At 37.0% G+C, this 14041-nt stretch overlaps 1 protein-coding gene across 6 annotated transcripts in view; it reads right to left on the bottom strand.

The window, feature by feature from the left end:
- Window positions 1–14041, bottom strand: part of ALG14 (ALG14 UDP-N-acetylglucosaminyltransferase subunit) — a 106079-nt gene that overhangs the window by 43969 nt on the left and 48069 nt on the right. For 2 of the 6 annotated variants that reach the window (XM_060025958.2, XM_060025953.1), the window contains exon 4: window positions 6670–6818. The exons of the other annotated variants lie outside the window; for them this stretch is intronic. In XM_060025958.2, coding sequence (XP_059881941.1) covers window positions 6670–6818 — 149 coding nt within the window. The remainder of the gene's footprint in view (window positions 1–6669; window positions 6819–14041) is intronic. 6 annotated transcript variants of the gene reach the window in all.

Consider the following 14041-nt stretch of genomic DNA (forward strand, 5'->3'; position numbering starts at 1 on the left):
TCTGACATCTGTGCTCTGCCTACTGTGCCTTCCTATTATTCCCGTTTGATTGGAGGAGAGGCTAAGCTCAGACAGGCTAAGTGATTAGCTTCGAGTCACATGCCTAATTATTCACAAAGCTGAGAGCAAAACCAAAAAAATCCTGATTCCCAGTATGGCATATTTCCTCCTCTACCACGATCAAGGTATAGTGGATGCAAGCCAGAGAAAACAATAATGTGGAAACTTTCAGAAAAAAATGTAAAGCAAATACGCAAAATGAATTCTTGATGAAACCTATATAACAAAAATGAGGAACTCTTCTTCGTGACCTGAAGACTGGAAGTTTGCGCCACACACAAGCCTCACCTAGTTCCCACAGAGGGAGGGAAATCCATACTCCCACCCACTCCCAGCCTCGACCCCACCCCAATTCTCTTCTCCCTTCGTATTGAGCAAGGAGGGATTTTTTTCTCCCTGTATGACTTCACAGAGATGAATCATGGCTCCTTGAAAAGCTGAAACAGGAAAGTTGGCTTGGGAATAATAAAACAGCAACAGACTAAGTCCCCTGAGCTGTGGGCACTGCCTCCACTAATGAGACTTATCTACAAAATACTGTATTGTGTAAGCAAATCTTTTGAAAAATAGCATCTGGAGCTTTGAAGATGTGGACACAACTGATTTGAGCATGACACACCTGTCTTTAGAGAAAAGTAATTATTTAGCCCATAAGTACAAACCTGTTTTCACAAACTGTCAGCTATAAACATTTTTTAAAAACTGCTTTGTCAAAGATTTGTATAAATGGCTTAAGTATGATTTCAGGAAGACCAAGAATGCAAGACGGTATTCTGCTAACAAATGGAATTTGCTGCCCTTTGCAATTCTACAGCTGACCCCACTGCAGATTTCATTCTTTACGGCAGAATATGGAAATTTTGACATCATATACATAGGAAACTTATAAATCTGCTGTTCACATTTCTTAAAAGGAATGATCAGTCATGACATGTTCTTTCTGTAATTCAAAGGTCTTATCAGCAGGGAATGTTTTGCTATTTTTAAGAGAGCTCTCAAGCTCTCTAACCTGTTTCTAGTTGGACCATTTTCACTCCTCTAAACAATAATGCTAAAATATCTTTTTCTGTAAGCTACAACGTTTGAAATTTGTAAGGTGTTTATTCCTTCCTTTAGTAAATCTAGAGTAATCACAGTTTCCTCATCCCTGATTATCAGGTCCTTTTGAATATTTTTATAATTATTTGTCCATGTGTCTTAGAGAAAATCAGAGTTTGCCCTTTTTATCCTGTGGCAAGGATCCATGGAAGATGAGAAGCACCTGACTTACATCTCCTATAGAATGCTGTCCTGGTGTAAGCGGAATCTCAAATCTCATGCTCCATGTAGAGAAGTGATAAGCTTTCTGGAGCTGATTGAATTTCCAATATGTTTAGCACTAGAAAAAGAAATCCTTGACCAGGAGGCTTCGTTGTATTCACGCTACAAAAAGTAAGAATTATACCAGGAGGCCAGGAGAAAAAGAAATCACCAAAAAACAAACTACCAAAGAGGAAATGCCAGCCTAAAGAGGTAAGTTTTACCCAATGATTCGTGGGGAGGGAAATGAGAAATTTAAAAGACAGACTATGAAGAAGATGGCATGTAGTCTCCAGAGGCTGTTAGAAAACACTGACTAGGTTTCAGTCTTCTTTTTAAAATAAAGTAAAAAGGGGCTTCCCTGGTGGCGCAGTGGTTGAGAGTCCGCCTGCCGATGCGGGGGACACGGGTTCGTGCCCCGGTCCGGGAAGATCCCACATGCCGCGGAGCGGCTGGGCCCGTGAGCCATGGCCGCTGAGCCTGCGCGTCCGGAGCCTGTGCTCCGCAACGGGAGAGGCCACAACGGTGAGAGGCCCGTGTACCCCCCAAAAGAATAAATAAATATAAAATAAAGTAAAAAACTCTAAGTGGTTTCATGATACTCAGGCATTAAAGTAAAGCAACTGTTGATGAAAATGTTTTGGAATCTAATACAGGTGGTGTCCAACACCGTGAATGTACTAAATGCTACTGAACTGTACACTAAAATGGTTAATTTTACGTTGTGTGAATTTCATCTCAATAAAAAAAGTAAAGCAACTGTATTCTGCTTGAGTTGAAAGAGAAATTTTTGCCATTTCCTTTTGATTGCTTCGACAAAGACAATATTTAACACTTCAGAAACGTGCTATCAAGAAAATCCTTAGATGAATTCCAGGGATTAATTCAGTCGGTGCAAAGGTTAGCCAAGGAGCAGTTATGCAATGCTTTTTCCCCTATTCTATTTTTTCCACCCCCTTAAAAGTGCTAAGCAGTCATCACTAAGTTTTAATAGCTTCTCTCTTTCCTTCCTATATTCCTCCTACCCAACTTCTCTCCTTCAATATTTATTGAAATCCTATATGCCCCCGAGCACTTTAATAAGTGGTAGGATTGCCAAGATGAGTAACACATCTTACCTTTCCTCAAGGAGTTCACAGTTTGCATTCAAATTTCAAAAACTCCCCAAGCAAATGCCTCTAGTGTTTTCCAATTAAATAAGAAACTGCCTGCATTTCTTCTTATATATATACACATATATAAAATATTATTATATATTATCATGCTAAGTATTTCTCATGTTACTCATGTCCAATTTTCTTGAATATTTTGCTCATAATGGGTGTTGAATTTTGTCAGACTTGCTAAGTATCTGTTAATATAGCTATATGACCTTTTTCTCCTACACTTATTAATATGGCATATGATGTTAATGGATTAACTAACATTAAAACAACCTCATATTCCTGCAATAAACTCCACTTGATTATGGTGTATTATTTTCTTTAATGTGGTGTTAGATTCTGTATGCAAATATTTTACTTAGTGATTTTGAATTGACATTTATGAGTTATATTTCTCTGCAATTTTCTTTCTTTATATTGGTTTTTAAATCTGGCTTGGGCTTCTGTTTTATTATTTTATTCTTTACTGTCAGGTTTATCAGTTATTTTCAGTATCTTTTAATGTCCATCTATTGCCCGTACAACAATAAGCTTTTTCATTTCTCTCTTTCCTTTTCTTTCTCTCTCATATTTCAGTTGCATTATTTCAAATTTATCACAATACATAACCTTTGTGCATTAGCGTATCACCTTCATTCCACCTCTGTTTTATTCTTACGTGTACATTTATAGAATTTAAAATGTTGACCATCTGTCTTTTTGCTGAAGTTTTCCCAATCATCTTTTGGTTGGTTGATGTCATTCATTAGTAGTTTCCTTAGGAAAGGCTGATGAATGCAGAATTCCTTAAGTTTTTATGTGCTGAATATTGTTTTTTCAGTGCCTTGGTCTTTGAAGGACACTTTAGCTGAATATAAAATCACTGGTTTACACTTTCTCTCATTGAGTTTTGAAAAACATATTGTTCCTCTGCTTTTTAGATTGCTTTTAAAATGTCTAATGCCTCAGTCTAATTATTTTGCTTATGTAAATTATTTAATAATTATTAATCACTTAATGATTATTTAATTATTGAAGGCCTTGATGAGTTTATCTTCATATTTGAAATCTAGTAGTGTCTTAGATTTGTCTAGGATGTGTCTTACAGCTGACTTTATAAAATATTTCAGAGACTAGGTTTAAAAATTATCAATCTATTTGTAAAATTAACATAATCTTGACATGTTAATTTTAAATAAAAATAGTAAACAAACAAAAAACAAAAAACTCCCCAAGCTACTTCTTCCACACCAACTCGAGTTCCAGACATCTCCAAATCTTTAATGACTCCACTTGACTTGGACTGCAGCAGCCCTTCCTAAGCTCTCACATTCCATACTCAATTATTTGTGCTCTGATTGTGCTCCTTTCTTTTCTTTTTTCCTTCGGACCAAAGGGAGATTTTTAAAATTCTAAACAAAAACAACACTTTAGTGATTTTCAGATACTATAAAAATAGAGCTATGCTGATTCACATGAAACTTTAAAATAGGCACCGTAAGGCTGTGAAACTGGCTGCTTCCAGGAATCATTATTTAAATTGAAGATCATTTCAAAGATTTCCTTTCTCTTGATCCCACCCTCTGTTCTCACTTAGCCACTGGTGCCCCCATCACCTTTTTGTACAAGGCCGGGTCTCTCTGAGTTCATTGTCTCTGATTACGTATCAGTCCTTTCTTGGAAAACAGCTTTGTTTCCATCATGCTTGCTTCCCTTATTCTCATCCTTTCACAACTGAATTTCTTTACCTTCAACTTTTATTTCTGTTTTCACTGTAGCCACATTGTTATTCTTAGGAAAACACACTAGCTTTCACCTTGAAAGGAAGAGGCCCCACCAGGCCCAGATCTCATATGTGCCTGTAATGGGCTGAAACAGTGACAACTCAGAGAGTGATGCAGGCAAAGCGAAACAAGAGAAAAACGGTAGGCAAAGCCACACTGGCTTCTGCAGAGAGGAAAAACGTAACGTTTGCCAAGTGGAAAAAGGATCAACTCGGAAAAGAAAGAAAAATCATTTTCAAGCTTCAGAGAACTCCCCCAAAGTGGAGAAAAAGAAAAATAATTCAAAGCCATCTCTAACTGATAATATACAGCCTAATTTTGACACAGATTTTGTTCTAAGGTCATTCAAAATGTGAAACAGAAACCATAACATTTAAATTAAATACCTCATTTGTGGATGGAAGTAGCTACAGGTTGTCACCCAGCCAATGTATCAGTGGCACAGCTGGCAATTTCACCATGCAGCTGGGAAATGCAGTTTGTCAGTCATAAGAAACCAGATATGTGGGAGGATTTTCACATAAAATCACTCCTCACGGTGGACTCTGACCTTCATCAGACTCGCTAAATGAACGTACAATACAGAGCTGGTTCTTCTGTATCTTTATGAAAGCTGCTAAATTTACAGTACATGTAAGGAGGGGAAATACAAACTGGGAAAAAGTAACCCTTGGTATTATTTTAATGTGTTACAGAGCACTGGTCAACAGAGGGACAGGAACTGAACAAGCTTAAACAAATGGCTCCCAAGTATGATTTCATTAATCTTGGAAAACAAGAAGCAGTAGATGATTGCGATCTAATTGTTTCTTATTTGACTTGGCTTGAAAAATCTTATTCTCACTTAACTCCATTTATAGATAGGCATCTTGGGCCGGCTGACCTTTTCTTTGTCTAGCTAAGTTTCCTTTGAACATGCTATAAAGGTTTTGATCACCAAAAAATATAATACCAGATGAAGGTCATTACATAAAGAGAATCAAACCAACAGCAATTAAGGGGAAAAACAAAGTTCCTGTAAGGGTTCTGGCATATCAACAAGAAGTTAATTGATTCTTCTTAATGTTTGAAACACATGTCAATCAACAGGGCAATAAAAATTTTATATACTATGCAAACAGTGGTAATCCCAGTTCCATCCAGTTGTGGCTCACCACAGAAAATACCTAATTAAAAGAAAAAAATCATAGTATCCCATTTATGGACAACAACCCATTATCCATGTCATCAACTTGCTACTGCTATGAACTTAGGCATTTCACAGCTCAAACTGGATACAGAACATGGAAAAAAATGACTAAGTAAAATAATGGCTTTCTTTCATACAAAGCACGAGTGTACATGTAATAAATACATCTAAATTTGTCATAGTGAATTAAATCAGCCTCAGCTTCAGGCAAAAAGGCAGAGCATTAGGATGAAATGGTCCATTTCTTTCCAGTTTGTTATACGTGTAGAATCTGAAATTTATTTTTTTACTTGATTAAAAATTAAATTAGGTTTCATTTTTACACGCAGAGTTCTTTCTTTGAGTATTTCATTTAACAACAGCCAGGCTGGAAGGAAGCCAGTAATCAAACACTTCAGACTTGGGAAACGCTTCTGGTTTTTCAGACTCTTAATAAAGCCTGAGAAGAATACCAGTTTAGGGAGCGGGTGTCTTTGTTTTGGGGATGACTCACATCATTCAGTATTCATTCATTTATTTTTAAGTCATTCCACAAATATGTGGAAGGCACTTTTCTAGGAAGGGACCATGGGAAACACACAAATACATGGCCTTTACCCTCAAGAACTTTACAGATCTTTCCCCCTCAACATGAGCATTCCTCTTACTTTAGTTTAATGATCAGCAACCTAACAAATTCAACGTTCTCTTCCTCACCTTGAAACAAACAAATTTCTTCTCAGGAATATATTTTCAAGAGAGTATGAGATCAGCCCACTTACTCAAAGAACGATTCAAAGACTCCTACTTTTAGGAGAAACTAAAAAGACACAATAGAGAAGAAATATTGGGGTTTTGAGAGACAAAACAGTGAACTACAAGGACTACTTAAAATTCATATGACTGTAGGATCAATACGTACATTACACTAGGGGAAAAAGGGGATAGAACGAATTATGAAGGGCCAAGATCAATGAGACCATTTAGACATGGTTTTAGAAGGGCTAACGAAATGTTCCATGTCTCTCACAGTTATCTGTAGACCTATTAGATGGAAAATCAGCAAAGATACAGAAGGGCTCAGTAACATCATTCAGCAACAGGATCTAATGGGCAATTACAGAACACACCACACAGCAGAATACACGTTCTTTTTAAGCACCCATGGACAATATATTCACCAAGATAGACTGTATCCTGGATCATAAAACATTACCTTAACAGGGCTTCCCTGGTAGCGCAGTGGCTGAGAGTCCGCCTGCCGATGCAGGGGACACGGGTTTGTGCCCCGGTCCGGGAGGATCCCACATGCCGCGGAGCGGCTGGGCCCGTGAGCCATGGCCGCTGAGCCTGTGCGTCCGGAGCCTGTGCTCGCAACGGGAGAGGCCACAACAGTGAGAGGCCCGCATACAACAAAAAACAAACAAACAAAAAAAAACACTTTACCTTAACATATACAAAGAAAAGAGTATGTTCTCTGACCATAATGGAATCAAACTAGAAATCAATAACAAAAAGATAATAGGAAAAAAATCTCCAAATACTTAGAAATTAAAGCACTCTAAATAATCCATGGGTCAAAGAAGAAGTATCAAAGGATATAAAAAATACTTAGAACCAAATGAAAATATAACATACCTACATTTGTAGGATGATGCTATAGCAGTGATGAAACAGAAATTTATAACACTAAATGCTTACATTAGAAAAGAGGAAAGGTCTTCAATCAATAATCTAAGCCCCTACCTTAAGAAACTAGAAAAAGAAGGGCAAAATGAACCCAAAGCAACCACAAGAAAGGAAATAGTAAAGATAAGAGAAAATAAATGAAACAAAAAGCTGACTCTTTGAAAACGTCAATAAAATTGGTAAGTCTCTAGCAAGACTGACAAATATAAAAAGAGAGAAAACAGAACTTGCCAATATCAAGAATGAAACCAAGGCTATAACCACAGATCCTAAAGCTGTAAAAGAGGACAACTGGGAACATTACAATTCTGTGCACATAAACTTGACAATTTAGATGAAATGGAATAATTCCTTGAAAACCACAAACTACTAAAATTCACCCAATATGAGACAGAGAAACTGAATAATCCTATGTCTATTAAAGAAATATAATCTGTAGCTAAACACTTCTGAAAAAGAAATCTCCAGGACTAGATGGTTTCACTGGAGAATTTTACCAAACATTTAAAAAAGCTTTAACATAAATTCTAAACAGTCTCTTCCAGAAAACAAAGAGGGTGAGTCATTTTATAAGGTCAGTTTAATTTCAATACCAAAATCAGACAAAAATAGTACAAAACAAAAAGCCAAAGACAAATATCCCTCATGAATATCATCATAAAAATTCACACGAATTATTAGCAAATGAAATCCATATAAAAATGTTTAAACAACATGATCAGGTGGGATTTATTCAGGGAATGCAAGCCTGTTTCAATATTTGAAAATCACTCAATGTAACGTACTGTATCAATAGCTAACAAAAAATTATGATTGTACCAATCAATGCAAAAAGAACTTGTAACAAAGTTCATTTTGTCATTAATACATTAATTTTTCTATTGTCATTAATAAAAACATTCTCAGTAAATTAGGAATAGAGGTTGTAATGGTTAATTTTATGTGTCAACTTGACTGGACCATGGGTGCCCAGACATTTGGTGAAACATATGTCTGTGAGGGTATTTTGGGGTAAGATTAACATTTGAATCAGCAGACTGAGTAAAGCACATTGTCCTCCCTAATGTGGACGGTCCTCATCCAATCAACCGAACACTTGAATAGAACAAAAAGGCTGAGTAAAATCCTATCCCATTGATTTTGGTTCAGCTTTTCTGGAGAACCCTGACTAATAGAGAAGGGAAAGTTCTTCAATTTGACAAAGAGCATCTATAAAAAACCTACATTTGACACCATACTTAGTGGTAAAAGAATGAAAGCTTTTTCCCTAAAATTGGAAAAGAGACAAATTGTCTGCTCTCATCATTCATATTAAACATGACACTAGAAGTCCTAGCCAGTGCAATAAGGTAAGAAAAGGAAACAAATTATATACTAGTTGGAAGAGAAGAAATAAAATTTTTTCTATTTGCAGGACATATGATTGTCTAGAAAATCTATTTAAAAAAGCAAGATCTCAGGATATGAGACAAACAAAGCTCAATCGTATTTTGATATGTTAGCAAAGAACATGTAGAAACCAAAATTAAAAACACAATACCATTTATAACTTACAATTATTCCAAAAAAGTAAAATACCAAGATATTAATTTTAAAAACGTGTACATGATCTTGATGCTGAAAATTACAAAACTTGGATAAACAAAATAAAAGGAGATCTAAATAAAAGGAGAAGCATACCATGTCCATGGATTGGAAGACTCAATATAGTGAAGATGTCAATTTCCCCAAAACTGATTTATACATATAATGCAAGTCTTATCAAAATCCCAGCAGAATTCTGTTGTATACATAGACAAGCTTATTCTACACTTTTTATGGAAAGGCAAAGGAACTAGAATATCTAAGACAATTTTGAAAAAGAAAAATAAAGTGGGAGAAATCACTCTACCAGAAGTTAAGATTTACTATATACAGCTATAGCAAACACAGCAATGTGCTATTAGCAGAGGAAAAGACTCAGAGATGAATGCAACAGAGATTCCAGGAAACGATAAACACAAATACACCCAACTAATAACTTCTTTTTTAAAAAAAAAAAAAAGAATTCCAACTGATTTTTAACGAAGGGGAAAAGCAATTCAGTGGAGGAAGGAAAGGTTTGTTTATTTGTTTTTAGCACACTGTGCTGGGCATCCGTAGGCAAAATGAGCCTTCATCTAAACCTCACACCTGATATAAAAACTGATTCAAAATGACTCACACATTTAAATGTAAAACATAAAACTATAAAACTATTATGAGAAAACATGAGGAAATCTTTGGGATCTAGGACTAGATGAAGAGTTGTTAGATGTGATGACAAAAGTACGATTCATGAAAGAAAATTTGATAATTAGACCTCATCAAAAGTAAAAAATCTTTGTTTTGTGAAAGACCCTGTTAGGAAGATGAAAAGACAAGCTATGAACTGAGAGAAAATATTTGTAAACCACATATTAGACAAAAGTCTTACATCTAACATATACAAAGAACTCTCAAAACTCAAAAGTAAAACAAACCAATCAGAAAATGGGCAAAAGACATGAACAGACATTTCAGTGAAGAAGAAATATTAACGACAAATAAGTACATGACAAGATGTTCAACCTCATTAGCCATTAGGGAAATACAAATTAAAAACACAATGGTATATCCCTACACACGTAAAAAATACTGATAATACCAATTCTCTAGAGAGAATGCAGAGAAACTAGATCTCTCAGACATTGCTGGTGAGATGTAAAAATGGTATAGCCACTATGGAACATAGTTTGGCAGTTTCTTATAAAAGTAAACTTGAACTTTCTATCAGACCCAGCAATCTTTTTCTTGGGCATTTACCCAGATAAATAAAAACTTATGTCTATACAAAAACCCGTACATGTATGTTCACAGTAGTTTTATTCATAGCAGCAAAAAAGTGAAAACAATTCAAATGTCCCTCAATGTATGAATGGTTAAACAAACTGTAATACATCCATACGATGAAATCCTATTTAGCAATAAAAAGGAATTATTGATACACGTAAAAAACTGAATGGATCTCAAGGGCATTATGCTCAGTGAGAAAAAGTCAATCTCAAAAAGTTCCATAGTGTGTGATTCCATTTATAGAACATTCTTGGAATGACAAACTATAGTGATGGAAAACAGATTAGTGGCTACCATGGAACAGGGACTGGGGATAGCACAGGGGAGTTCCTTTGCAGTGATGGAACAGTTATGTATCTTGATACATGGATAAAACAGAGTAGAACTATACACAAACACAACCACACATGAACACATATGAAATACAGTGAAAACTGAATAAGGTTTGTAGTCTAGTTGACAGAATTGTACTAATATCAATTTTCTAATTTTGATATTGCACTATGGTTATATAAGACCACCACTAGTGGAAGCTGGGTGAAGTGTACATGGAACGTTGTGTACTATTTCTTCAACTCCTTGGAATCTATAATTATTTCAAAATAAAAAATGCTAAAAAAAATTGTGTTCAAATGCTTTTTTTTTAATTTTTATTTTATTTATTTATTTTTGGCTGTGCTGGGTCTTTGTTGTGGTGCACGGGTTTCTCATTGCAGTGGCTTCTCTTGTTGCAGAGCACGGGCTCTAGGCGCATGGGCTTCAGTAGTTGTGGCACACAGGCTCAGTAGTTGTGGCTCGTGGGCTTTAGAGCACAGGCTCAGTAGTTGTGGCACACGGGCTTAGTTGCTCCGCGGCATGTGGGATCTTCCTGGACTAGGGCTCGAACCCGTGTCCCCTGCATTGGCAGGCGGATTCTTAACCCCTGGGCCACCAGGTAAGTGCTAAATGCTTTTTTTTTTTTTTTTTTTTTTGGCGGTACGCAGGCCTCTCACTGTTGTGGCCTCTCCCGTTGCAGAACACAGGCTCCGGACGCGCAGGCTCAGCGGCCATGGCTCACGGGCCCAGCCGCTCCGCGGCATGTGGGATCCTCCCGGACCGGGGCACGAACCCGTGTCCCCTGCATCGGCAGGCAGACTCTCAACCACTGTGCCACCAGGGAAGCCCCTCTAAATGCTTTTTAAAAGAATCTCAAGCACCAAAATAAGCTGTAGGCTGAAGAGATGGAAAAACTATTTCTGATTTTAAATAGTTTTTTTTTTCCACCAACAGAATTACTCTCTATTTCATGCCTACCTGTTGTTTCTTTAGTCCACTTTTCTTGAAGCTAACTAAATATAAGCTTCTTGAGGACACAGCTATATTTTATTCATCCCTTTCAGTGCCTGCTGCAATACAGACATTAAAAAAACAAAACAAAACTACTAGTGAAGTTTTGAGTGAGTTATCTAATTCTGGCAAATCTGATACATTTCTAAAGAGAACTAGAATTATGCTACTCTGACTAGCTCTGTGACCTTGGTTACTTAGACCTCTCTGGATTCTGAGCTCCTCATCTATAGAATGGCGGTAAAGAGTATTGTGTCAGAGAACTGTTAGGAGAATTAAATGAGTTAATATAAGCGAAGTACTTAGAATAGTGCCTGACACATAGGGAGAGTTCAATAAATGTTATTTTTCTAAAAATTTTTAAAAATACAACTTTTAGGTGTTCCGGTCACATGAATGAAAACGATAAATCAGTAAAACATTTAAGTGTCCATTTCTTTTAACTTCTATTGGATTTAAATGAAAAGAAGTATGTTTATGGGGTTTATAGAGGAAAAGCCCAAAACGCCATCTTAACAGTATCCATAATATTTAACCTTATAAAAATGACTACCTTGCTACTGCATTCAGGTCTTAAGTTCCAGATCCCATTAATTTCTAATAGCAAGAAAATATTATATTTAAAATGCTAATTAATAAAAATTCAGTCTAAAGATTTCAACCTTATATACATTATGTGACACTCACTCAACTGACTTATTAATCTTTCACTCTTCTTAAAATGACCTTTTCCTATTCTCTGACTTATTAACTCTTATCCACCTTTGCTTAAATGTCATCTCCACTCTCAAGCCTTGTCCAGCTCCCCAAAGAGGACCTATCACACTGCAACCACCCAGCTGTGGGCAAGACTGCTGTCCACTGTGCTTACTTACTTTTATACTTCTCACACACAGTATAAATCCTGTCACAGAGTAGGGTCCTTGACAAGTATCTGTGAATGAATGAACCACTGAGTTCTTCTTGTGATAGCCCCACAGCAATTTTCACCTACCACCATAAGGCACTTGGCACACTACATTATAATTACTTTCCTATTTGTCTCCCCCACTAGAGTGTAAGCTCTTTGAGGGAAGGGCCCACAGCTCACTCATGCACAGTGACTGGACCGTTCATCAAAGATACGTACTGTGAGGCTACCAAGTGCCAGGCACTGTTGCATCAGTATAATGAACAAGGCAGTTGCTTATGGAATGACAAACACATACATAAAAATGGGATTAGTACTATGAAGAAAATAAAGCAGGGCAGTCTGACAGAGGGATGAGAACATGAGCTGGAGGAAGGGCTAGTATCAGGACAGGCCTTTGTGAGGAGGTAACATTTGAGCTCAGAGAACAAAAAGGAACCAGTCACGTTTACAGCAGGGGTGAAGAGCCCCATGCACAGGGAATGGCAAGTACAAAGGCTCTGAGACAGGAATCAGCTGGGTTTGTTGGAAAAAAACAAAAAAAAACAAACAGGCAGGTCTGGCTGGCACACAGTAAACTAGGGGAAGAGAGGAGGAGAAGAGGTCAGAGAAGCAGGTTGGGCTAGGGCGTATAGGCTACACTGAGAAATTTGGACTTTGTTCTAAGAGCACAGAAAACCGCTGGATGATTTTAAGTGTGGAGTAACGGAATCTGATGTACGTTATAAAAGAAATCACATTGGTTGCTAAGTGGTGAAGCAACTGCGGGGGATCATGAACTTCCTTCCATAGGCAGACAAATTAAGAGGCTATGCAGTGGGGGTGGCGTGGCGCTGCATGGCTTGGGGCAGAAAGATGGACAGAAACAGACAGAAATCACGGAAAATTGAGAAGACATGGCTGGCAGGCCTTGCTATTGAACAGGGGAAGTAGGTGTGGCAGAGAGGAATCAAAAATGTATCCTGAGGATTTGACTTGAGCAAGTTTACCAAGATGGGGAAGAGTAGGAAATATCTACTATCTTGAACCAAGAAACTTTCAGATGCCTACTGGATACACAAGTGGAAAAGTAGTACACGTTAGGCACTTAATATAGACTTTCAGTAACTAACAATTCGAGGATGATAGACTCACCTAAAATCAAACATATAATATAGCATTCCAAACATGACCAACTCTATTTACTGCTTCCAAGGTTACAAACGTAAAATAATAAGCAATTGAAATGAAATGAACTGAGAAATCTCAGTTCATTTGATAAACTATGTCATTTTTGGCTGCTACTGATGCTCCCTGACCCAGATGTTTAATTCAGCAAAGGTGCTGAATTTTATGTTAGAAATTTTAGACAAATGCTGTAACTCGATTCCGGTATTTGTGCCACTTAGAGAAGGTCTTAAAAACACCGGAGAGGTGAGGTGCCGAGAGGAGCAAGCAATGATTCACCAAATCACTTTTACTCAAAGGTAGGTACATGCCATATATGAAGCTACTGCGAGCCAAAGGTTTTGATGCTTTTGGCCATGATTCACATTTTAAAACTTTATTAAGATATAAGTTACACAGAGTAAAATTTACCCTTTTTAGTGTACAGGTCTGAGTTACGACAAACGCATACAATTAAGTATCGACCACCATTACCACCATGACCACTACAATCAAAATACAGAACGGCTTCTCACCCAAAAAAGTTCTTTCAAGTCTTTTTGTAGTCAGTCCCTCCCCCACCCCTGGAGGCTGAAAACCAATGATCTATGTTCTGTCCCATTATCTTTTTAAACTCAAGAATAATCTTATGACTCTTATTCAC

Source organism: Delphinus delphis, chromosome 1 (genome assembly GCF_949987515.2).
Source record: "Delphinus delphis chromosome 1, mDelDel1.2, whole genome shotgun sequence".
Lineage (NCBI taxonomy): Eukaryota > Metazoa > Chordata > Mammalia > Artiodactyla > Delphinidae > Delphinus > Delphinus delphis.